Source organism: Rattus norvegicus, chromosome 7 (assembly GCF_036323735.1).
Source record: "Rattus norvegicus strain BN/NHsdMcwi chromosome 7, GRCr8, whole genome shotgun sequence".
NCBI classification, from domain to species: domain Eukaryota; kingdom Metazoa; phylum Chordata; class Mammalia; order Rodentia; family Muridae; genus Rattus; species Rattus norvegicus.
In genome coordinates this window covers 130,982,882-131,007,530 of record NC_086025.1, presented here as the reverse complement: position 1 = coordinate 131,007,530, position 24,649 = coordinate 130,982,882, and the positions used below count along the sequence as shown (strand labels likewise).

Genomic DNA, 24,649 nt, shown 5'->3' with positions numbered 1-24,649 from the left:
GTGGTCAACAGTCCCTGGCCAGCGTTGCTCTCTCCAGGCTAAGGGCACCCACTCCCCTGGAGATTCCTGAACCTGGGCCAGGAAGAGCCGAATTAGACAAGTGTCTCCAATCCGGCTGCGTGCGGATTTTGTTGCGGTGTCCCTCGGTTGTCTGCAGTTCCTTTAGTCCCTTCCCTGGCCTGCCCCTTACACCTCCACACAGGTCCCCCTCTGTGTAGGAATACACCAGACCCTCTCTTAGCCACACACACCTCCAGTCCCCCGTCTACCTAGGTTTTTTTCATAGCTAGTTGGATGGGGGATGGGTTAGGGAGGCTGGGTTTGCGAGCCTCCAGGTGGGAGTTCACCGACAGGTACTCCGCAAAGGAGCTGGAAGGCAGGTCTGGAAAACTGTCCCCCAGATTTAGGATTCTGGGCAGCTTCCATCAGCTTATACTTTGGCTCCCCCGCCCCCTAAACTCCCCATCCCCACCTTCCTTTCTCCCGTTACTTCGTCCTCCCTCGCCTTTCCAGCCTTGAGTCTAAAGCTCCATGCTTATGCCTCTGCAAACAACCCCCTCCCTTCTAACCCCAGCAGAACTCCGAGGAAAGGGGCCGGAGGCCCCCCTTCTCGCCTGTGGTTAGAGGGGGCAGTGTGGCAGTCCCAAGTGGGGGCGACCGGAGGCCGTCTCGGTGCCCCGCCCGATCAGGCCACTGGGCACATCGGGGGCGGGAAGCTGGGCTCACCAAAGGGGCGACTGGCCTTGGCAGGTGTGGGCTCTGGTCCGGCCTGGGCGGGCTCCGGGGGCGGGGTCTCAGGTTACAGCCCCGCGGGGGGCTGGGGGGCGGCCCGCGGTTTGGGCTGGTTTGCCAGCCTTTGGAGCGACCGGGAGCATATAACCGGAGCCTCTGCTGGGAGAAGACGCAGAGCGCCGCTGGGCTGCCGGGTCTCCTGCCTCCTCCTCCTGCTCCTAGAGCCTCCTGCATGAGGGCGCGGTAGAGACCCGGACCCGCTCCGTGCTCTGCCGCCTCGCCGAGCTTCGCCCGGGCCAAGGCTCTGCCAGGCCTCGCGGTGAGCCATGATCCGCCTCGGGGCTCCCCAGTCGCTGGTGCTGCTGACGCTGCTCATCGCCACGGTCCTACAATGTCAGGGCCAGGATGCCCGTAAGTCGCCCACCACCCCTGCCTGCTTCCCTGACTTGCGACCCTTCTCTTCTTCCCTCCGTCCGAGTTAGGGCGCCAAGTCCTAGGCGCGTAGTGCACAGGAGAACACTGATCCTAATCCTAATTCTGCTAGTGAGGAGTTCTGTCGCAGCATCCTCAGTCAGAGTCGCAAGTGGAGACATTCTCAGGTCCCTGCGTTAAGCAAGGGTATGAACTTGCAGAGTGTCGACTGCCACAGGTTTGAACACAGATGTAACGCACCCTTTTCCACCAGTTTTGACCAGGAGGCCTCGAGCTCAGTGAAAGAAGTCCCACAGTTAAGAGTAGGAGAGACACCGAGAGACGCCTACGGGTTGATTTATCAGCCAGGTCTAGGGGTTCGATGGGGCAGAGCTCAAAGGGGCGCTAGACAAAGAACTAACTCTGACACTCATGGGTTGAAATCTGAGGCCACAAAGAAAAAGCTGCTCTCTGCGACTTCAGCGCTGCTCTCCAGTTCCCTCCGCTATCAGGCTGACCCCGAGGAAGGTACAGCCGGCCAGCCCTTCTCCGAAACTCGGCTCTCCCCTCGCTTCCTTTGGGCTGTAGGAACTTGACATCTGAAAAACGTTGACACTCCAAGCAGACCTGCTTTCCAAACGTATCTCCGAGAGCAACCCCCTCCCCTGTCTACCCTACAATGAGTTACTTTACAGCGTGTGTAGCCGTGGATGGATATGGGGTCAGGCTAGTGGACTGTATATGGCAGTTAGAGATGGGCAGCTGTACAGCCTCGGTCCAAGGGCGGTTCCCGCACCTTTCCACCTCCTCCCTGGGTAGGATCCACTGTCTGGGATTATATTCAGGACAACCGAAGCCTGGAAAGTGTATTAGGTAGAGCATTTTCTTCCACGTGTTTGGGCACGTTTCCGACAGCTAGGATTCCAGCTCTGTCTTTGTATGTTACAGACTGTAAATCAATCGCAGGTGAAACTGTTTGGACAGTAGGTGGGGATCAAAGACCCTCCGCCCGTGAGACTCTAGGCGCTTTCCCCTGCCACCAGCCTGTCTCCAGAGATGCTCTGGAAGGAGGCGGGCCCGGGCGGTCTTTCTGCTCTTTAGCGTGGCGGACGCGGCGGCGGGGGCAGGGCTGGAGCAGAGAGCGCTGCAGTGATAGAACTTTCTGACCCCGCTGCGCAGGGCGGCAGGGTGGCAGGGTGGCAGGGTGGCGAGCTAAGCCAGAGCCGAACGCTGGAGCTCTGGGAGGAACATCGAAGTGTTTGTATGTGGTCTGAGATCGGCCTGACTATATTTTTTTGTCCTAAATTTGCAAGCACACACCCACAAAGCTGCGGTCTTGACCGGTATTCTTTATAGAGCGCAATGGAGTGAGCTGAGTGTCTAAACGATTTCCCTAATTCATCTGATAGCAGAGGCGCTCTCCTAATTGGCGAAGAGCTGCCTCATGTCCGCAACTTTTTGGCAGAGTGAATTCCACAGCTTTGTGTGTGTGTGTGGGGGGGTGTAGGGGGTGTCTAAAACTTTCGGTCTCCTACTATTCTGTATCTCGACCGGTTGGTTTTACACCCCGGCTCATCTCATCAACGCAAACACCCCCACTCTCCTATGGACCCAAGGACCTGACGTGGGGGAAGGTGGACATTAGGAATGTCAGAAACCTAGAGTCCACGCTCCTCCTCTCCATCTTTCCACGAGTTTGGGAAACTTCTTGGCTGCGAAGACTTTGACCCACATCTGCATTTCTCAGCCCCAGCTTCCAAAAGTGCTGCAGGTTCGGGAGGGGAGACCTCAGTCCTCCTTTGTGAGGCTTGTTTGCGTTGAGGGATTGGCAGCGATGGCTTCCAGATGGGCTGAAACCCTGCCCGTATTTATTTAAACTGGTTCCTCGTGGAGAGCTGTGAATCGGGCTCTGTATGCACTCGAGAAAAGCCCCATTCATGAGAGGCAAGGCCCAGTGGGTCCCCCCGACTCCCCGACCCCCCTCTCCCACAATGCATCCCCCCTCCCTGTGCCCGCCTGCCGCCACCTCCCGGGCTCCGGCCCCGCGCGCAGCGGCGACGAAGCAAAACAGTTCCCCGAAAGAGGTAGCTTTTTAATTGGCCAGCCACAAAGAATCACTTATGCCGCACGGCGGTAACGAGGGGAACCGGATCGGGCGGCCAGGATGCTATCTGTGTAGCCCTTTTCGTGCCACAATTAGGGTGGTGCTGGCTTCCTCCGACCGCACCTAGGCGATCTGGTTACACTGTTGGCTCCTTTCTTGGGCAGTCATTTAATCCTACTTTTTACTCTACGAATGTCTGTCTGATGGAGGGCTGTGTCCGGAGCCCCATCCACAAAGAGTCAGCCAGCAGCTCTCACACCCGGCTGGATCCGCCCTGCCCTTGGCCCGCGCGGCCCCAGGGCGCCCTTTCTGGGGAACCCGATCTGCTTTCACGATGCACACCCCTCCCTTCTCCAGGCTTTTCTCGGGCTCCCCTAGGCAGTCTTGGGCGACAGAGCGCTGTTTCTTAGTCAGGACAGGACATCATTAGCCTCTCCTCACCTCCAGCTATTTTAGCGCCGCTGGGGATAGGGTGGAGGGATCCGGAGTATCCCAGCAGCTTCAACCTTTGCCACGGGATCCCCTCATCTTCCCCCCTCGATTGTCTTATCTAAAGGCTAGATAGATGGGTTTCTTCCAGTGGAAAAGAAAAGGGAGACTTTGATCTTTGGATGCTCGCCCTCCTTGAAGAGCAGAGGGCAGGCCCGTTTCTACCCACGCCCACTGGGTTTGTGGCTCTTCGCTATTATTCACTCTCAACTTTTGCCATTGCTTTTGAGATTTTGATGAGAAAAACAGCGCCGGGCGCTGCCTAGCACGTGGTGCGGGCTCTTCAGCCCCTGGCGCTCTGAGAAGCTCTCTTGTCAGCACAGTTCTCATGCGCAGGGCGAATTCCAGACGGCAGGGCGCTGGTGGAGAGGGTCCAGCCCGAGCTACTTCTTTGCATTCTTGGAGGACGCAGGTCTAGACTGGTCAGTCTTAGCCACGGCTACGCATTTAGAGCCTTCTGCCACCTATATTGTGGTTGCCATCTTCAGAAGCAAGACTTCGGGCAGGAGGGCCGGGGCTTGCCTTTCAGATTATTGTTTATGTATTTCTTGTGTCTTCTAATGTTTGTAGGTAGAATTCTCTGTATTTAGAAAATCTCATTATCCCTTGAGGATGCCAAGGACGTCTTTGCTCTGCCGCTAGAGTGTCTCACCGTTTTTCTTCCCCCTGTATTCTCCATCAGAGTGTCTCACCGTTTTTCTTCCCCCTGTATTCTCCATCTTTACTACCCCAGGGCTCCTGCTCAGAGCATCAACTCCCCCTACCACCCAGTTTCACCTTCCAACTATCCATCCTTCCCCATCTCCAGCTCCCCTCCCCATGTGCTGGGAAGAAGAGACATAGGGTGACAGCCCTCCTTTATCGCTGGTTCATGATCACCCCCATCCCCCAACATACCTGTCTTGCACAGTGCCAGACATAATAGGTATTGTAGACTACGCAGAAGAACTTAATGTTTTTCAAAACTAATTTGTAAGTTCAGTCTGTCTGGTGTACCCTGCCACCCCCCACCATTGCCTAGCATTTAAACCATGTCCAGTTTGTTACAACCTCTTTCTCTTTCTCTCCGGCTCTTCCCCGCTCCCTGCTTGGCCCGCCGCCACTCCCACCCCACTCGGTGGTAACAGAGGAGGCTGGCAGCTGTCTGCAGAATGGGCAGAGGTATAAAGATAAGGATGTATGGAAGCCCTCGTCCTGCCGCATCTGTGTGTGTGACACTGGGAATGTCCTCTGCGATGACATAATCTGTGAAGACCCAGACTGCCTCAACCCCGAGATCCCCTTCGGAGAGTGCTGTCCCATCTGCCCAGCTGACCTCGCCACTGCCAGTGGTCGTAATTTATTTATTTATTATTCAACATAAATAAATTACTTGCAGACACAGCAAATGCCTTTCCATGGATGTTGGCCTTCTCTCTGAAGCAGAGAAGCTGTGAATCCATTTGATCCCAACCCCTAGGGGCAAGGCCACTTCTCAATTCAACCAGGTTGAAGCCTGGTGAGCCTAAATCACCACAGAGCCCCCCCCCCAACCTCAGGGGGATATTTATGGAAATACAGCAATGATTCCACAAAAGTTTCCCCTCATGAGTCAAGTCTGCTAATTAATAGAGCAACAGTGGAAACCGGGCTATGTCTAGGTACAGCATGAGCTCAATTAGTCCCAGGTCACCTACATCATGTCTTCTCTATGGAAAATGTTCGGGGACATGGTCAGTAATGTGGAGAATCCTCTGCCAGTAAGGAGGACAGAATGGGTTCCCACATTGGAGAAGTGCACAATGCACCGAGCCCTGCTTGGCCTGGGCCGCCATTACAGAAGCAAAAAAAAAAAAAAAAAAAAACGCCAAAGGGGTTGCTGGACTCTGGAGTTGAAAGGAAGATCTCACTCATGTTCCTGCAAGCTGATGGGGTCACCCAGGCCCAGCTAGAACCAGTGCTAAAAAAGAGTGCAGCTGACCCTTTCCCAGCACCCACACAAGTGTCCCACCTCCCTACAGAGAAAGTGGGGTCACACTCACAGGCTCTTGGATGGCTCATTGTCCCTTCCTACTCCTATGGAGAGGAGGGTTGAACCGGAACTGAGAAGTCGTCTTTCCTGTATGCTTCCCCCACACTGTTGCCTTGTATGGTGCCGGCTCTCAGGTGGAGTCCAAGGGGCCCATACCAGTGCAGTGTGAAAGCCTAGAGGAGCTTGCTGCTGTGGCGGGGGAGGGGCGTATCGGTCTGGGGTGGCCTTGGCTGCGACCCTCTTTGTAACATGTGTCCTGCTCTCTTTTGTGCTTACTTCAAGAAGACTCCACGCTAATGTAAGGCTTCCTTAGACTCTTCTTTGGGAGGGGTGTGGGTTGGGAAGGACGGCTTGACCTCTGGGTCTTCTGTGCTTTGGCCCCCCACCCCCATCCCCAACCCCCTGCCTCTCTCCTGCTCTCAACCCATTCCTGTACACTATGCATGCTTCTTGACTAACAAGGTTAGAGGTGCCTCCGTCCCTTATGAGTCCCCAGTCACAAAAGGGCTCTGTGATCCTAACCCCACCACAGAGGGATTCCGGGGACCCACAGGGGTCTTCTTCCTTCCTTGGTTGTGGTCCTCTCCTTTCCGATCCTCCAAAGAGAGTTTGAATGGCAAAATATCGTCTCTGTCTCACCTTTTCCTTCTCTGTTTTCCCTTGCAGGAAAATTAGGGCCAAAGGTAAGGCACCCTGTTTTTAATTATTTAATTTAATTATTACATTCTCACCCCCTGTCAAACGTGATTGTATGTGTGAGTGTGGGCACACAGGGGCTGTGGTGCATGTGTGGAGGCCTGAGGGTAACTCTGAGGAGTTGGTTATCTCTTCCCACCATAGGGCATTAGGCTGGCTCCATAAGAGCTTTAGCCACTGGGCCGTTCTGCTGGCCCCGTGTTTTGCTTTCTTGTGTCCTCTTCAGAGGCACTGAGATGCTAATCTGGTTCGGGATTCTTCTTTAGACCTCAGAAGGTGTCCATCTGGGAGGATAGTGTGGTGGGGTCGGTGGGGTTCTGCACTGGGGTTCAGCAGGCTAAGCTTACTCCTGTCAATGTTTTATGACCTCAGGGGCAGAAAGGAGAACCTGGAGATATCAAAGATGTGAGTACAAATTATCCCCACCATGACCTGTTCCCGTCACGACTCACCTCTGCCACAACCTGTGCACCTCCTGTCCTAAATGCACCCCTTTAACTGATGGGCCTGTGGCTCTCTCTCTCTCTCTCTCTCAGATCATAGGACCTAAAGGACCTCCTGGCCCTCAGGTAAGAAAGGGAGAGATCCCCCTCTCCATTCTTCCCCGACTGCATCTGAGTCACCATGCCCTCTAGTTTCATGTCAACACACCTTGCCCCTCACCTTCAGGGACCTGCCGGTGAACAAGGACCCAGAGGTGACCGTGGTGACAAGGGAGAGAGGGTGAGCAGACAGCAATAAATCCTGACCTCTGTGTTCCCTGGGTCCTCTAAAGGCCTGGGTACCTCCCGAGTGCTGCCCTGGGGTTCTTAAGGAAGCATTGCTTCGCTGATACCTTTTTTTCTTCCTGTCAAGGGTGCACCTGGACCCCGTGGCAGAGATGGAGAACCTGGTACCCCTGGAAATCCTGGTCCCCCTGGCCCTCCAGGCCCCCCTGGTCCCCCTGGCCTTGGTGGAGGAGTAAGTGTCCTTAGTTCTCCCTTCTCCAGGCCGACCCTCCCGGGCTGCGGCTTCTAAATTGCTACTCACTCTTACCTGGCTGTCTCCCAGAGCCGCCAGCAATCCGTACATAGCCTGTTCATGGGTTTCACCTCAAGTCTTTAATTGAGGAGAATCACACATGAGGCTCGAGGCTGTGGGGCTGAGGGCTGGCTTTTTTCACTCACTGGGTTTCTGTAAAGAAGGCCTTCAGCTATCTGGCTTCCTGGCTCCCCGTCGTGCGGTTAATTCTCGGGGGTGGGTGTAGTGGTGCCCGAAAAGGATGACTGGGCACTTGTGTTTCTCTGGAAGAGCAGTGACCACTGTCCTTGGAAGACGTTTATCCACAGTCCTTGCCAAGTACATTCCAAGCAACTATTCATTCTCATGAAAGAGCCCCACTGAGGGAAGGTGTGTGGCTACTGTCGTGTTTGGAATCACACCAACGAGCAAATTATATGACTGCCCACTTTGTAGGTGTGCCATTTGGAGGTCTACTGTGTTTTAAATTCTTCAATTTAAGCGGGTTCACAGGCACCTACTATAAGCCTCCCCAAAATATTTCAGGACCAGGTTTCAGACCTTTGCCAGACATCAACATTGGGGAGAACGAAGAATGCCTTTGTAAAGTCATGTTTTATTTATGTAACATTTCAGAATATAAAAGTTAGTTAAGCAGAGCATGCGGGACTGAGACCACCACAAATAACACTTGACTTCCCAAGGAAGCGAACTTCGTCGGGTCTCTTTGGCAAATCCGATCAACACTCAGCTAGTCTCTTATGACTAGAGACTTGGTAGAGCTCTGAAGAGTCAGGAATGACCCAGGGCCTGTCAACCCCCCTAACCCAGTTGTGTTGCTTTGCAGAACTTTGCAGCCCAGATGGCTGGAGGATTTGACGAGAAGGCTGGTGGTGCCCAGATGGGAGTCATGCAAGGCCCCATGGTAGGACTCCAGTTCTGTGCTGCCCACATTGGGGGAGGGCACCTTTCGCAGAGCCAGACACCCAGCGACCTCCGCCTTGCAGATGTCTTGAAGCATCTCACTCCGGCTACGTGAAGCCTCTCATTTAGCCCCAGGAGTTTGGGTTTTCAGGGTGATGGATGCTAGTCTTGATGATGCTTTAGAGGGGCTAGGAAGAATGAGGACGGGGTGATGCGTAGAGCTGATGGATTAGAGGGCCAGTCGACATTGCTCTTGGAAGGGGAACTGAAGAATGCAGACAGCAGCTACTGTTCTCCAGCATCCACCAGGCTTCCAGCAGGAAATCTCACCCTGCGGGGCTGGCTTGGCACATGCTAAATGAAATTCAGACTTTAGTAAACATGGCCGCCGGCCAGGAGAGAGCAAGGCCAGCATCTCTGTCCAAATGGGGCCTATAAATAAAGATAGGTGGTTGAGTGGGGAGTGGGGAAAGAAGAGGGAGCAGCCGCTGGAGGCCCTCCGCCCCTCCCCCTCCTGCTCCCATGCTATCTTCTCTGTCCTTTTGCTGGTTAGAAGATGGAATCCCAGAGGCCCATGATAAAGCAGGCCAGTAAGCATCTCGTTTTTCTGTTCCAATGCAGGGCCCCATGGGACCTCGTGGACCCCCAGGCCCCGCCGGTGCCCCCGTAAGTATTCAGTCTTCTCCTCTTGGGGGCATTGTAGATGCTCACCGTCTACATCATGGCAGCACAGTTTTGGGGTCAACACGGTGTCATTATTTTCCCTTTTAGGGCCCTCAAGGATTTCAAGGCAATCCTGGTGAACCTGGCGAGCCTGGTGTCTCTGTGAGTACCACAGGCTACCCTCTCCCAGGAGATTCTGGGAACAGTCTTCTCTGACCCAAGCTACTGACTGGCTCTGACTGACAGGGCTTTCCCGCAACAGGGAGTGCCATAGGAAATTCAGATGTCACTCTTACCCATGGGACACTCTTGCAGAGAAGTAATATCACAGGAGCTCCATTGTGACCCTTAGGGGGAGTTCTTCAGGGGTCACCAGCCTGTGCAGTCCCCTCCTCCCACCATGATCTACTTTACAATTTTGTTCCAACCTTTTGGTTTTTCTTCCTTGTAGCTTCCGAAGCGACCATCTCACTTTCCCATCCGCCCTATTTCCCTTCCAACCATGTCTTAAATTCTCTATTTGTAGGGTCCCATGGGTCCCCGAGGTCCTCCAGGTCCTGCTGGAAAACCTGGTGATGATGTGAGTAGACCCAACAAGTCCAGGAGCCCCGGGAGAGGATGTGCTGGGGCTTGGGGTAGAGACACTCCCTGAGGAACAAGGGTGGCGGCGGGTGCTAAATTCCAGGTATCTACCACCCACCCACATACCCATTATTGGCAACTCAGCTCGCTGGGTCCCTGGGGATCCCTTCAGATCCCATGAGAAGGAGAGCAATTAAAACATCATTAACTCCAGGAATAGAAAGGAGAAAGGAGAAGAGACCAGACTGGAGGACTCAAAGCACAGTGACGTAGGGTAGAAAAACAGAGGAAGAGCAGGTCAACAAACAGCCTAACATCATCTCAATTGTAAATGAGGGAAAAGCTCAGCCTGAGCCTGGATGTCTGAAGAGGATGGGGGGAAACATAGAGACAAGAGCTGGCTTTCTTGAGCTGTATTTATGAAGGGCATCCCACAGTAAAGCCTCTCAAGGTCAGGGCAAACAGGCCGGTCCACAGAGCTCTGGAGAGGAGACCGGAAGCTTGCTGGGGACAGTCGAACTTGCCAAGGAATAAATCGCAAGAGGCGTTCTAGGTCAGGGGCATCTGCAGGAAGGAGGTGGGCGAGGTGGGCCCCGAGGCAGATGCCCAGCTGTGGAGGGATTTGTCCTGGGGCCTGCTACTCATACTCATGGGTCTGCCAAGAAAAATGAGATACCTCTCTTTCTGTTCAGGGTGAAGCTGGAAAGCCCGGAAAGGCCGGAGAAAGAGGCCTCCCTGGTCCTCAGGTAAAGCCTCATCTTTCCTGCTCTCACAAGGCTTTTCCAGTCTCCCTCCTACGGTCCATACGGCTCACTCAGCTTGGTTAGCTCAATGTAAAACCGGGTACTAATGGTACCTGCGTATTAAAGCCTTCAAGCTGCCGGCCGTGTTTGTATGAGCACAAGATGGTGGTCTGGGTTTGGCTGAAGGAGCTATGGACACGCCTGGACGCCTGTTTCTTATTGGTGGCCAGAGGGAGCTGGATCTGCAGGCTATCCAGCAGCCATCACCCGATCTCTGCCTTCCTCTGAGTATCTCCTCTCTGTACTGCAGGGTGCTCGTGGATTCCCGGGAACCCCCGGTCTTCCTGGTGTCAAGGGTCACAGAGTAAGTATCGTGGGTTAGGATGTGGTAAGGCAGGAGCTACCTGGAGAGGAAACATTTTGGGGTTATGCACGCTACTTCCTGTGTGGGCTCCCAGATGTGTAACGGAACCCTTCTCTTGTTTCCCAGGGTTACCCAGGCCTCGATGGTGCTAAGGGAGAAGCTGGTGCTCCAGGTGTGAAGGTAAAGAACCACAAAACACACAGGAGTTGGCGATGGGGGACAAGCGGAGACTGTCCAGTCAAGGCGGTGCCGGTGGGGTTAGGGAGTTAGAATGTAGCTGGAAACACCCTATAATGAGCAGCAGGCCTTAGAGCTTGGGGAGACTGTCTCTCCCAGAACTGAAGCCGGCATGTCTCAGCCCTGATGGAGCCAGCCAGATCTTTCAATGACTTACCTAGGAAGTTTCTGGAAGCCAGGAGTCCAAACGTTGACCCTTTATGTCTCTTTTTCCAGGGTGAGAGCGGTTCCCCTGGTGAGAACGGATCCCCAGGCCCAATGGTGAGTATGAGGGTCACCCATAGGAAAGCCACCCCCTGCTCTTAAGACCCCCCCCCAACACCGGTCAGCAGCATCCCCTTCATACACTCATCCAAAGCAGATATCTGTGCAGATTTATGAGCAAACCCAGCACACAGCATTCGGATTTGCTCAGCGTTCTGCCCGCACGTCCTTGAAACAGGAACTGTTAGACACACACACTGTAAGCACCTTCTAGTCGTTTGTTTGTTTGTTTGTTGTTTTTAATTGTTTGCCTCAATGTTTTGGGGCACTCATCTGTTGTGATGAGTTCTCCGTAGGAAGTAGCAGGAACACACATGGGGCTCCCTGGAGGAAACCCTGTGCCTTGGGAGCAGGACCTAGGGGCAAGACAGGGCCTCCGTGGGTGGAAAGAAGCCATCATGCAAACCACCCACCGTTATGCTAACTCACACTTAAACTGCGCTGGTGTGTGTTGCAGGGTCCCCGTGGCCTGCCTGGCGAGAGAGGACGGACTGGCCCTGCTGGTGCTGCTGTGAGTAACCCCCAAAGCCGGGTGCCACCATATACTCAACACTTGACCTGCCCCCCCCCCAAAAAACCTAAAAAATCAAAAAGCAACAACAACAAAACCAGCTCAGGGATAACCCGAGCCAGGAGGGACATAACTATCTATGATCATAGTACCTGAGAAGCTGAGTACCTGAGGGGAATCACAAGTTCAAGGCCAGCCTGAGCTGTGCATGAGCCCCCCCCCCCCAACACACACACCAAAACCCTACTTGGTGAGGACTAAGGAGTGTCATCATACCAGAACTTTCCATCCTGAGTTTTCCTCCTTCCTATCTTCAGGTGGGTGGGGCCTGCAGGGTGGAAGGAGGGCGCACTATGGGAGAGTATGATGGTGAGAGCCCTCTTCCACAGTCTGATCCTCCAGGTCATCCCTTCAATGGTCTCTACTCCTTCCTGAGCCGTGCAAATTGGAGTTCAGGAACAGGCTTAGATGGTGTACCAGCTCTCTATGCTATATACACTCTGCTCTCTCTCTTGATTCCGATGGCAGCACCCTTGATGCGGCTCTGAGTAGTGTCGAGATGCGACACCAGTGGCATCCACCTCATGACCCTTGGTTTAGGACCTGGAGTGCTCCACTTTGTCCAATCTTCCACCTCGTTCTGTGAACTTGAATCTCTTGTTCCCATTTTAGAGAACAGGGGACTGAGTCTCAGGAAGACTAAATAGCTTAAGACAGTCTGTGTACTGAGGGCCCAGCAACTCTGCTGGCCTCTAGTGAATGTGGGAAACCGTGGAGGGCACAGGCGCCAGAGAGAGAGGGGTTTAGCTTGGCTCCCCAAGTGATAGAGAGGCCTTGTAGGTGCTTGGTCAGGCGAGTGATGTGATGAAAGGCGAGTTTAAGGAAGATTGCGGTTTTCTATTGGTCTGCATCCCAGCCAACCAAGCTTTGCGGCTTTCTATTGGTCGGTCAAGCTCAGAGGCCCCTCCTCCTAGGTCCTTGCAGGGCAACTGAAATCAGCTTCACTGTAAGCAGCTGCTTTCCAGACCTGGCTGCAGAATGTTCCATCAGGAGCAGGTCCGTGAAACAAGCAGCCTACACTCCCACTGCCAATCAGAGCTGGCCAAGGGCCGCGCCCTAGGGAAAGAAGCTCCGGGCCTGCTGCTCCTGCAATCGGGAGACCCTGGCCTGGGGATTTTAATGAGGCTCAAAGCCAAACTGGCCCACGCTTGTCGCTTGTCTCTCTTCCTTCCCAGACACACCAGGCCCTAGTTCTTGGTTGTCCTTGGTGGTCTGGTCCACAAAGCAAGCATGCTGGTAGTGCTGTTAGGGGATCCGGCTTAGAACAATCTGTACATTGTGTTGGGCCTTGGGGGAGGGGGCCTCCCCCCTCTGCCTTGCTGTCTGCTGTGAGGTCTCCCAAAGGCCTTCTGAGACTAGAAGGTGTCCATGTAGGCCTCAGACACAGGCAGCTCCCGTGAGAGCTCTCCCACTTGGGTCCTCTCCTCCTGCCTTGCTCCTGTAAAAGCCTAAGATAGACACTGGCCCCGCCCTCCTCCTGCCCTGCTGTCTGCTGACTGGCTCCTGGAGGGAAGGTACTGTAGGGCTTCCTCAGTAACAGAGTTTTCCAGGGCGCCTGGGTGAGCCAGAAAGGGTTGCAGGAGATCAGACTCCGTCTTCTTGCCACCATTCCTTCCATTAAGTCTTGCCACCCCTCTCCTTCTCCCTGGCCTCCAGGGGAGAGGCTCTGTGAAATGAGATGGCTCATATCAGGAAGAAGGCTGAGCACCACAGAGCATCCTTCCCTCACGCTTCTGAGAGACAGAGCCATTCAGAAAGGTTCCCCTTAGCCCCGTGGTTCTCAACCTGTGGGTCGTGATGCCCGCGGCAGACCTCTATCTCCGAATATATTTGCATTATGATTCATAACAGTAGCAAAATTACAGTTGTGAAGGAGCAATGAAAATAATTTTATGGCCGTGGCTTGCCACATATGAGGAAATTGTACTGATGGGTCACAGCATTAGGAAGGTTGGGAACCAATGGCTTAGGCTTCTGGGTCTGGCAGGGGCCCAGTCCTAGATCTGGCTGTGTGCATAACATAATGGCTTTTGGAGTTAGAGCAGAAATTCTCAAGGGCACTGGCGAAAACAAAAAAAACCCAAAAAAACCAAAAAAACAAAAAACTCAACCTTTGATGTTTTCACCCCAAACCAGTGGAACTCTCAGAGCTCGAGTCCTTTAGAGAAGGGACAAACTCAGATGCCCCGCAAACACAAAGGTCTCCGAGATAGGAGCTCAGGTCGGTTGTGGACAGGGCTGGTGGCCTGTCTTCATCCTGGGGCAGGTTCCTGGTCTGCAGAAAACATCCTGGGGGTATTTCTGCTGTCCTGAAGAGCAGTTGGCTTGGGAGGGACCAGAGGTTACCTGGAGTTTAAGGAGGAGAGAAGGCTTTGCCTAGCCTTACTTAGCCCAGGTTACCCAGCATAGAGGCAGGTTGCTCTTTGCTTCTGCCATTTTACTTTGGCCCAGTCCACGGGGTTTTTGAATGGTCATTCGGCTTAATGTTGGGAACACCAGGAACCTAACCGAAGCCTTAGAAGCGACTGGGCTGTTGGGAAGTTGCCCAGGCTTCATTACGCAGAGCCAGCCCCCTGCGGTCCTCTGTCTGTCCACACATACAGATATCCCTGCTGCAGACACACGCCTTGTTCACGCTCAGCTCGGGACACCCTGACCCTGTGTTCCCACGTAGTGGGTATGGCTGGATCTGTGGGCACCACTCACACTGGCTCCTTTTTTCCTTGTTGTTCACAGGGTGCTCGAGGCAACGACGGCCAGCCAGGCCCTGCTGGACCTCCGGTAAGTTCCTGTCATTCTTAAGCAGGTGACAGTTGCTATGCAACCCTGAAGTCTGTGGGGCTGCCCCTGTACTTGGCATCAGGAAGGAGGTGGCCCACCCCTGGAGCATGTTGCTAACCCTGCAGCTTGACTTCCCCATCCGCCCTTAGCAGCCTCTACTTTTAAGGAGTGAGGTCAAAGCCGCGTGGCTTCTGATGGCATGTAGACTCAGAAACTTGCCCAGAGGAGAAAGGCATCTCTCTGGAGGTCTCCAGGGACAGCAGCAGTGGCTGTTTCTTCTAGCCACAGTGGTGGAAGGAGTGGGAGGTGGGGGCGTCTCTCTTCGAGGCCTGGACAGTTCGCTGACATCCAGCACTCACCCTCTGCCCACTTCTTCTCCCCAGGGTCCTGTTGGTCCTGCAGGTGGTCCTGGCTTCCCTGGTGCTCCTGGTGCCAAGGTGCGTGATCTTGGTCAAGTTGAGAATCTCGGAGGGTCAAGACACTCAGTCTTTCTGTGGTCCTTGCTAAGGGTCCTTTTGCCACACATTCCCCTCCCCCTAGCCTCTCTGGTGTTTCCAGAGTCTCTCACTGACAGAGAGTAGGGAAAACTGAGAGAGAAGACGACTAGGGAGGGAGGAAGGAGAAAACAAGCCTAGGTAAAGCTGACTTACCCAGAAGGAGCTTAAAGGGATGGTGGGGGGGGGAGGGGTAGAGGCAAGGCGACGTTTCTGTGCATCCCCTGCCCTTTCTTATTTCTACTGCGTTTGGGGTGCTGGGCTGTTGTTTACGTGGTCCTTCCGAGGATCAATAGAGGCCAGCGGGAGGCCAGCCAGTTCAGGGAAAAGCCCCTGTGGCCCAGGAGGGATTCCAGTGTGAACGTCCCTGGGAGTGAATATGGAGCCTCCCTGTGTCACTGGCATCAGGTTGCTTTTCCACTCCTGGGGGTTTCCATGGCAACCAGACACTGTCTGAGGCCCCTGGGAGCCCGGTGAAGGAGAGCCATTGTGAAGAGGGACAGCGGAAGGTGAGGGGGGGCCTGACCTTTAGAAAATAATAATTACCAAAGTGAAGTAAGAATGCCGTGTGAGGAAACCTGAGGAGGCGCTGACCTCTCTCCAGGTCAGCAGCCTTCCCCCGGAGGCTCCAGAGAGCCAGATCACAGAGCTGTGACTTTTAGGAAAAAGAAAAAAAGGAGAGAGAGAGAGAGAGAGAGAGAGAGAGAGAGAGAGAGAGAGAGAGAAGAAAAAGGAATTTGAGAGAATAGTAGAGCCTGTCCCAGCTTGCTTTCGGCCCTGGCTTCACGGCACCACGAACAGGCTGAGGCTGAAGGTGCCTGGAGCTGCTCTGATCACCCAGCAGCCAGAAACGAAGCCACTTCTGAGCTGAGACTCGGAAGAGACAGAGTCACCCTTCTGGCTTCTGTTCCTCCATCAGAGAGAAAACACAAAGAGGGGGCGGGCGGGAGGGGGCAGCCCGTCTGTCTGTCAGTCTGTCTGTCATCCCACAGCTCTAAGAGGGCACATCTCCTAACCCAGGCCTTTGTGGTGGGCTGAAGGACCAGCGAGCTGCAGGCTGATGGAGCCCAGTGCAGGCAGATGTGCAGTTGTGTGTGGGGTGGGGGTGGGGGTTACAGGGCAGGGGTGAGGTGCACAACAGAGGAGGCAGGGGTGGGTCATCATCTCATGCTGTTCGGCCGGGTGGGAACAACAGACTCACGGGCGTGTGCAACTGCTCACTCACGGTGTGTAAGCACACGAAAGACCCAAGCACACTGGCCTTGAACCCCCCCCCCCCATGCACTTCAACCCCCTACTCTCTTCCCAGGGCGAAGCTGGTCCCACTGGTGCCCGTGGTCCTGAAGGTGCTCAAGGTTCTCGTGGCGAACCCGGCAATCCCGGATCCCCCGGGCCCGCAGGCGCTTCTGTAAGTTCACGTCTGTGGCCTGGAAGGCATGAATGACATCTGTGGCTTTGGCCCTCCTGAGTGCAATCTTTTGTAAAGTCCCAATCGCTGGGGTCCGATCACCTCCCACCCATTGTCCTCCCGCATGTCTCATGCCCCTGGAGCAGACAGCACTTGTCCCTGACCCCTAGACCGCGGCCTGATGGTAGGAATGGTTGGGTTGGTTCTTGGCTGTTGATTTTACCGCTGTGCCATTTTCTTGTCAGGGTAACCCAGGGACTGATGGTATTCCCGGAGCCAAAGGATCTGCTGTAAGTACTGACCCTGGGCTGCGTCCTCGGGATGGCTTAGCCCCTCCTCATCCTCTCTCCTCATGTGCCTCTCTTCTGCTCATGCCGACAGGGCGCTCCTGGAATTGCTGGTGCCCCTGGCTTCCCTGGGCCCCGTGGCCCTCCCGGTCCTCAAGGTGCAACTGGTCCTCTGGGCCCCAAAGGTCAGACGGTAAGAGCCCGAAATGATTGACAGGGCCTACCAATGTGCCCCTCTTTTCTGTGCCCTCCCAATCACTGGAGGAGGTTTTGGGGTGGGGTGTGTGTGTGTTGGGGGGGGTGTGTGAGCAGACTCTTTGGAGAGAAGCCAGTGTGAGCACGTTTCTTTCTCTCATGTAGGGTGAGCCCGGCATCGCTGGCTTCAAAGGTGAACAAGGCCCCAAGGGAGAGACTGTGAGTATCTGCCCTCAAGACTTTGTTTCCTTTACCGTAGCTCTGCCTCCAGAACCCCCTCCTGCCCCCCTGTGCCCACTCCCCCAGCCATTTCCCATCCCAGGCCCTCTCCTGCTGTTCCTGGAGAAGGGAGCAAGAGAGTGTAGAGGAGACCCTGACCGGCCTCCTCTCCCAGTCTGAACAGCTTGAGTTCCAAGTCATCTCTTCCTCCCCTCCCCCCACCCCATCACCCTCTTGCCCAAGCACTGAAACATTCCCAAGGCCGCTTCCTCTGCACACTGGGCCAGCGCTTTCCCCGAGGCTAGGCGGAGACCTTAACACACTTCTCTTGTGCTTGTCTTCAGGGACCTGCTGGGCCCCAGGGAGCCCCTGGCCCTGCTGGTGAAGAAGGAAAACGAGGTGCTCGAGGAGAGCCCGGTGGCGCTGGACCTATCGGCCCCCCTGGAGAGAGAGTAAGTAGGGAAGGAGCTCCGCCCCCCAGGTTCGCAGGTCAGCTACGGTGGCTCCAGGTTCCCTACCGTGTTGGCCACATCCGGTGACTCTTTTAGATAATGTGGCTCTTCTTCTTCCCCATCCAACACCAGGGGCACAGCATCCTTATGCTGTCTGCACCCTCTGCCCCAAGGATGGCATAAAATGGTAGCTTCCTCCCACAGAGGTGGGAGCAGGCCCTAGACTCACGGGCGGTGTCTACTGCCCCCTGTGGTGGGAGGTGGAGGTGGATAGACCCCTGGAGCCTGGTGCGACTCCTTCCCGGCGTGCTGGTGAAAAGCCATCCTCACCCTCTGCCTCTTCCCCTTTTCTCCCTAGGGTGCTCCTGGCAACCGTGGTTTCCCAGGTCAAGATGGTCTGGCAGGTCCCAAGGTGAGCAGAGGAAGAGGGGCTTGGTCCCTCCCTGTTTCCCTGGTTACAGAGCATTCCACTGACTTTCTGTCTCCTCTGGTGTAGGGTGCCCCTGGAGAGCGAGGGCCTAGTGGCCTGGCTGGTCCTAAGGGTGCCAATGGTGACCCGGGTCGTCCTGGAGAACCTGGTCTTCCTGGAGCCAGGGTAAGGTGGATGCTACGCAGACCCCCACACCCTTCCCGCCTGCATCCTCTGAGCTGTGCTGCCTGAACTGGGAGATTTGGGGCATGTCCCTGAATGACCTCAGTCTCGTCTCTCTCCCTAACCAAGGGTCTTACTGGCCGCCCTGGTGATGCTGGTCCTCAAGGCAAAGTTGGTCCTTCTGTAAGTCTATTTCCCTGGAGGTTTCTGGGAGAATAAGGGATTATCTTTCAGGAGATGGTGGGAAGGGGGAAGGAGTTTGGGTGAAGGCAGCCTAGGACTCTGTACATTTTGAGAATGGGTAAGAGATACATGATAGATTTCATGGCCAGATGCAACCTGTACCCTGAAAATCACACACACACACACACACACACACACACACACACACACACACACACACACAGAGAGAGAGAGAGAGAGAGAGAGAGAGAGAGAGAGAGAGAGAGAGATTTGGGCATCTTTGTGGAGGAGGAAGAGGAGGAGGAGGAGGAAGAGGGGAGGAGCGATGAGACTTCTGAACCAGGCATACCTGTCTGTAGATAGGTCTGTGTGTGGGGTTGGCCAACCCTAGATGCATTTATATGGCTGGTACTTTGTTCAGTGCCTGCCACACAGCAGGCACTTAGTAAATATTAATGGAGAGATACAACCGTTCTGAGAATGGCATCCTGTCTTTCAGGGAGCCCCTGGAGAAGACGGTCGCCCTGGTCCTCCTGGTCCTCAGGGAGCTCGTGGGCAGCCTGGCGTCATGGGTTTCCCTGGCCCCAAAGGAGCCAATGTAAGCGATAGTTTGCTTTCTCGTCTCCTACATCTTTTCCTGTATCCTTCAGAGAAAGAGCTAACCCAGGGCAGGTGACCAGTGGCCTCTCAGTGTCATTGAGCTCTGCCCTCCATGTCCTGCAAGGAATGCATGTGACCTGGGGTAAACTTGGGTACCTTAAAACCCACTGTGACATTCATTACGCCATAGAGCCGCCCTGTGCCCTGGAGGCCTCTGATATAAAAGAAGGGTCTGATGTTCTAGGGTTCCTTCTCTTGTACACACTGGGGCTTGAGGTTCCTTAGCCTGCTCTGCTTCACCCCATCCTAAACCACCCACCTCATGGTCCTCTCTTCCCTTCCTTCAGGGCGAGCCTGGCAAAGCTGGTGAGAAAGGACTGGCTGGTGCTCCTGGTCTGAGAGTAAGTGTCCTCCCCACTGCCCTGGCTCCATGTTGGTGCAATTCCCAACAGAAGCAGCAGGGGGAGCTGTGCCCCCACATCCTTGGTTATCAAGAGTTGATCTCTGTGGCTGAGCACATGTGAGGTTGTGACTTCTGGGATCCACCCAGAGAGTCTATGGCTGCTGGTGGGTTTCAGAGCCAAGGCTGAGGTACAGAGGAAGATGCCTATGTGGAGAAAGGCTGAGGAAAACGAGGGCTATAAGGAAGTGCAGGGAAGGGTGAGGGCGGAGGAGAGCCATTGAGGACCTTACTGATCTGAAAACCCCTGACCGAAAACTACATCTGCCGGTCTCAGGTGACGCCCCAGACATAAGTCATTACAACTCCTCTTCCTCTGCCCTCTAGGGTCTTCCTGGCAAAGATGGTGAGACAGGAGCCGCAGGACCCCCCGGCCCCAGCGTAAGTATCCAAACAGCTCCTCCATGTGGTCTTGTGGGAGCTGAAACAAGGAACCTTGGATCCATTGAGTAATAGAGGTGACAGACGTGGATCTGGACTGAAGCATCCCCGGATGAGAGGACGTGTCCTAGGAGGCAGTGGAGGGAAGCGTGGGTGGAGGGTGGAGGTCAGGTGGCCCGCCAGGCATTGGCTAGTCAGTTCAGGAAGGCTTCTAATCCATGACCCAGGGCGGAAGGCTCTGGGAATTCCAGGCCTGGCTCACCTTTTCTTTCTTCTGCAGGGACCTGCTGGTGAACGAGGCGAGCAGGGTGCTCCTGGGCCATCAGGGTTCCAGGTAGGTGGCTGGACCAGACTCTCCGTGCATGCCCTTCCCATATCTAGAGCTCTCAGGGCAGGTGCTAATATGGGGTGCCAGAGGGTGTGGCTTCCCGTACCTGGCCCTAACTGCCATCTCCTTTGGGTCTGTCCTGTCCTGAGCCTTCCTGGAGGCCGAGGCACCAGACTCCCTTCTTTGCTAATCCATGTCATTCTGGCTTCCAGGGACTTCCTGGCCCTCCTGGTCCCCCGGGTGAAGGTGGAAAGCAAGGTGACCAGGTGAGTGCGGAGCCCTTTGACCTTGTTTAGCTAACGTACAGGAGACCAGGGAATGAAGAGCCCCGTGAAGCCTGGGGATACCCCAGAACTGAGACCAGCTCTCTATAGACAAGTCTGAGCCCAGCTCTCCTGAGGACGTGCTCAGCCACCGTGGGAGGCATGCTCTTGGATCCGTAGCACCCAGCCTTCACTTCTCACATCCTTTTTTGTTCTCTAGGGTATTCCTGGTGAAGCTGGAGCCCCTGGCCTCGTTGGTCCCCGGGTGAGTGTCTCACTATTCAGTTTGGCCCATCCATGTTTCTCTCCCAACACTGAAGCCCTGGCTTGGGTGCTTGGGGATTCCCTCTCTCCCTGTCTCATTTCTCCACCACTTTTGCCTGATCCCTGCCTGTTGTCTCTTCCACAGGGTGAACGAGGTTTCCCAGGTGAACGTGGCTCTCCCGGTGCTCAGGGCCTCCAGGGTCCCCGAGGCCTCCCTGGCACTCCTGGTACTGATGGTCCCAAAGTAAGTGAGGCCAAGTCCTGCAGGTGTCTTCTGTCCAGCACTAGGGAAGCTCACTGAGGGGTGAGAGGGAGGAGAGGGGGCACAGAAGGCCAGCCAGGAGGAACTTGTGGAAGGTGGCACTGGAAAGGGAATTTAAGGGGGAAGGGAGTGGGGATAGGGGTTCAGGATCCTGGCTTCCCAGGCTGTATATAGTTGGGGGTGGGAGGCAGAGTAGGGGAAGGAGAGGGAGAGGTGCTGCTTACTACAGACTCTGCTTGTCTTTTACCCTAGGGTGCGGCTGGCCCAGATGGTCCCCCTGGGGCTCAGGGCCCTCCAGGTCTACAGGGAATGCCTGGTGAGAGGGGAGCAGCTGGTATTGCTGGACCCAAGGGAGACAGAGTAAGTAATGGGTCTCTCCCCAAAGCCATACCCACCAGGCTTCAGCCTTCACACTCCTACTTCTGAAGAGGAGCATCATGGCCACTAGAAACCCCTCCCCACAACCAACCAACTAACCTACCAACCATCCATCCATCCATCCATCCATCCATCCATCCATCCAACCAGCCAAACTGCTCTGCTATTGCAACCCCCTTTCCATTCTTTTCTCACCTTGGTTCCTCCTTGTCACCAGCCTGAACAAAGCCCACAGAAAATACTTCCTAGGCGGGGACTGGGTGCCAGAGCCTTAGCCAGGCAGGGCTGAACTGGAAATCAGTCCTGAAGAACCCACTAAAGTACCCGGCGTTCTCTCCTGCAGGGTGATGTTGGCGAGAAAGGCCCAGAGGGAGCTCCTGGAAAAGATGGTGGCCGAGTAAGTGGCTGTTGTTTATAGGACCGGGAGTTGGGGGTACAGACACAGGTGTTCCCATGTGGCTTCTAGTGCTCAGAAAAGGGGCTTGGAAACTTCAGGGGTTTTCCCTTTAGAGCTGGGGAGTTGTCAGTGAGTGGGGGCTCTCAGACCATGGGAGGGTACACCAAAGTCTATGTAGGGTAGGGGACCCGCAGAATCCCTGAGGAACCCCATGATGCTGGCCTGACTCTCTGCCTCCTTTATCTCCTTCTTTCTCTCTCCAGGGTCTTACTGGGCCCATCGGGCCCCCAGGACCAGCAGGTGCCAATGGCGAGAAGGTGAGTTGTGGCTGACCTTTTGTCCCTCTGTCTGTTTGACCTTCGTCCCTCTGTCCACCAACCCTAGAATGTCTTCCCCTTACCTCCTACTAGACAGCCATATTTCACTCATCGGCCGTCACCCACCACAGTGGTGGCAGGAGTGGAGGGTGGAGGGTCCAGTTAGAGTGTGACATGTGTAGCCTGTGAGGTGGAGCTGTTGGCTAAGGCCTTGAGGAGAAAGGTGGGAATAGCTGGGACTGGGACGAAGGCTGATGTGGAATGGAGTCCAGAGGCCCAGACCCCCTTTCCCAATATTGGGGCTTCCTAGGTACACTTGGTTCCACAGGCCCACTCTGATCCCTACCTCCTCAACTCCTAGGGAGAAGTCGGACCTCCTGGTCCTTCAGGAAGTACTGGAGCTCGAGGCGCCCCGGTGAGTGTGTCCCTCTAAATCAGGCTCTCCCTGGCCCCAGGAGTGAGGAGGCCAGATATGTCCTCCAGCCTGGCCCTGTGCCTTGGGGTTAGGGGTGGAAGGAGAGAAGACATGAAAGGCAGAGGTCACAGGCCCAGGCATGGCCAGTGCTCTGGCTCCCTGGGACTCAGCTCACTCAGATGCCTCTTCTCTGGGGGTGGGGTGGGGAGTTGAACTTAGAGCTGGCCTGGGCAGTGAGTTCTCACTCTGAGGAGAGCACAGAGCAGGCGACGGGACATGACACCTCCTGGTCCTCTCACAGGGTGAGCGCGGAGAGACTGGGCCACCTGGACCTGCTGGATTCGCTGGCCCTCCTGTGAGTATCTCTGTCTACCTTATTCATGCATGCAGTCCGGCTCCACACCCAGAACTCAAGGGTGCCTTCCGGGTGGGGAGAGAGGAAGGGAGAGCAAGAGGGTGGTAAAGGGAGACATGGATTCTTTCTTCACGTTTCCACGGCAACAGAACAACCCAGTCTTAAACCCAATTTTCAGGCCCAGGGTAGACCCGTACTCATGTAACTCCCAGAACCTTTTGGCAGAACCTGGGGTGGTCGGCTCGCCTCTCCTTCATCTGTCTGTCCCTTCTTTGTGTTGCAGGGTGCTGATGGCCAGCCTGGTGCCAAGGGCGATCAAGGAGAAGCTGGACAGAAAGGTGACGCTGGTGCCCCTGGCCCACAAGGCCCCTCAGGAGCTCCCGGGCCACAGGTGAATATTACTGAGCTCACGAGGCAGAGGCTGCCAGGACAGGCAGGACCCTGGTAGGCCATGCAGGCAGAGTCTAACTGGGAACCTAGTGGATACCTCGGCTGTGGAGGGAGAAGCTTTCTTAGATCACGGTTTGTGAGGCACAGGGATTGGGTATTAGGTCTCCAGCACTGAGTCTAGGCTATGACCACTGATCAGACGGCCAAGACAAGCAGTCGGTCTCCTGGGGCAGCAGGGGGAGAAGGTTTCCCAGGAGGTTAGACGTTGGGGTTGTCTTTGTAGAAGCCTTGCAGAGTCCAGCCCTCGAGTCTCCCACTGGCAAGGCACACATTCAATAGCTTTTGTATGGGGTCCTAGTGTTAGGTAGCTGTACTCGGACAGCCTGGTCCACAGGGGTCCCGTGTTGAACCTCAGGGTTCAGACATATGCTTACCACCCTCCCCAGGCTCACCAGCCCTCACTGTCATCTTCTTCCTGTCACAGGGTCCTACTGGAGTGACTGGTCCTAAGGGAGCCCGGGGCGCCCAAGGCCCACCGGTGAGTGAATCCCATGCAAAACGTTCTGGCCCTTGCTCTCTGCAGTGGGTTACCTCCTCCCTCCCCAGCCTTAAACATGCCCAGGCTAAGCCAATCCTACTACAGCCTGGCAGGAGAGGGGGCATCTAACTCTGCTGTGGGTGCACAGTCACCTCAGAGTCCCCAGCCCTCAGCTCTGCCACTTGGCTCCCTGAAGGCTAGCCACACTTCTCACCGGGAACCCATGCCTGACTGTGTGGCCAGGTGCAGTGGAGCTCTTTCTCCTCAACGTTCACTTGCAACTCTGTAGCCTTAGTCTTTCTGGATTCCCCTGTCCTGAAACAAGCTCTCTAGACCTACCAACTTGATTCTCTTCTCTGCTGAGGACCTGAAGTATCCAGGGCCTTTCTCTCACTGACTGCTTTGTGCCCACAGGGAGCCACCGGATTCCCTGGAGCTGCTGGCCGAGTTGGACCCCCAGGTTCTAATGTGAGTGTCATTCCAGGTTAGGTCTGCCTTACTCCTGGTGTGGGAGACCCAGATAGGGTCAGAGATCTCTGGAGCAAACCACCAAACATAGGGGTCAAACAAGCCCCCCTATGGCTCTGACTTTTCTCCACCCCTACCAAATGGGAGGAGCAAGTGACTGACCATTGGTAGCTGGGAGCAATGGGAGACCACCCAGCCTTCCTGGCTGACTTGGACTCACCCTCAGACTTGGTATGCTGGAAGGGTTAGCATGATACCCTTCACCTAGGACACATTTCCTAAACATGTCCAGTGCATCTAGACCTACAGATTTCACTCTGTGAAAAGGCCATGGGCCCCAGAACAGATAACTGAGGGAGGAGATAAGGAAAAATCCCACCCACCAGCACTGAGCGTGGAGGAGGGGCTGCTGGGTGAACAGCAGGCTCAGGT

General features: G+C 55.1%; 1 protein-coding gene across 2 annotated transcripts in view; it reads left to right on the top strand.

The window, feature by feature from the left end:
• Positions 1-903: 903 nt before the first annotated feature.
• Positions 904-24,649, top strand: part of Col2a1 (collagen type II alpha 1 chain) — a 29,067-nt gene continuing 5,321 nt past the window's right edge. Inside the window, exons 1-41 of one of the 2 annotated variants that reach the window (NM_001414896.1) lie at positions 904-1,143; positions 4,864-5,067; positions 6,414-6,430; positions 6,816-6,848; positions 6,980-7,012; positions 7,113-7,166; positions 7,299-7,403; positions 8,290-8,367; positions 8,988-9,032; positions 9,138-9,191; positions 9,556-9,609; positions 10,304-10,357; positions 10,665-10,718; positions 10,845-10,898; positions 11,172-11,216; positions 11,677-11,730; positions 14,527-14,571; positions 14,955-15,008; positions 16,375-16,473; positions 16,719-16,763; positions 16,855-16,953; positions 17,121-17,174; positions 17,519-17,626; positions 17,985-18,038; positions 18,123-18,221; positions 18,348-18,401; positions 18,901-18,999; positions 19,349-19,402; positions 19,789-19,842; positions 20,123-20,176; positions 20,383-20,436; positions 20,654-20,698; positions 20,843-20,941; positions 21,212-21,319; positions 21,681-21,734; positions 21,998-22,051; positions 22,413-22,466; positions 22,768-22,821; positions 23,105-23,212; positions 23,696-23,749; positions 24,164-24,217. In NM_001414896.1, coding sequence (NP_001401825.1) covers positions 1,059-1,143; positions 4,864-5,067; positions 6,414-6,430; positions 6,816-6,848; positions 6,980-7,012; positions 7,113-7,166; positions 7,299-7,403; positions 8,290-8,367; positions 8,988-9,032; positions 9,138-9,191; positions 9,556-9,609; positions 10,304-10,357; positions 10,665-10,718; positions 10,845-10,898; positions 11,172-11,216; positions 11,677-11,730; positions 14,527-14,571; positions 14,955-15,008; positions 16,375-16,473; positions 16,719-16,763; positions 16,855-16,953; positions 17,121-17,174; positions 17,519-17,626; positions 17,985-18,038; positions 18,123-18,221; positions 18,348-18,401; positions 18,901-18,999; positions 19,349-19,402; positions 19,789-19,842; positions 20,123-20,176; positions 20,383-20,436; positions 20,654-20,698; positions 20,843-20,941; positions 21,212-21,319; positions 21,681-21,734; positions 21,998-22,051; positions 22,413-22,466; positions 22,768-22,821; positions 23,105-23,212; positions 23,696-23,749; positions 24,164-24,217 — 2,733 coding nt within the window. In that variant the 5' untranslated portion in view covers positions 904-1,058. The remainder of the gene's footprint in view (positions 1,144-4,863; positions 5,068-6,413; positions 6,431-6,815; positions 6,849-6,979; positions 7,013-7,112; positions 7,167-7,298; positions 7,404-8,289; positions 8,368-8,987; positions 9,033-9,137; positions 9,192-9,555; positions 9,610-10,303; positions 10,358-10,664; positions 10,719-10,844; positions 10,899-11,171; positions 11,217-11,676; positions 11,731-14,526; positions 14,572-14,954; positions 15,009-16,374; positions 16,474-16,718; positions 16,764-16,854; positions 16,954-17,120; positions 17,175-17,518; positions 17,627-17,984; positions 18,039-18,122; positions 18,222-18,347; positions 18,402-18,900; positions 19,000-19,348; positions 19,403-19,788; positions 19,843-20,122; positions 20,177-20,382; positions 20,437-20,653; positions 20,699-20,842; positions 20,942-21,211; positions 21,320-21,680; positions 21,735-21,997; positions 22,052-22,412; positions 22,467-22,767; positions 22,822-23,104; positions 23,213-23,695; positions 23,750-24,163; positions 24,218-24,649) is intronic. The other variant, NM_012929.2, reaches the window with a different exon arrangement.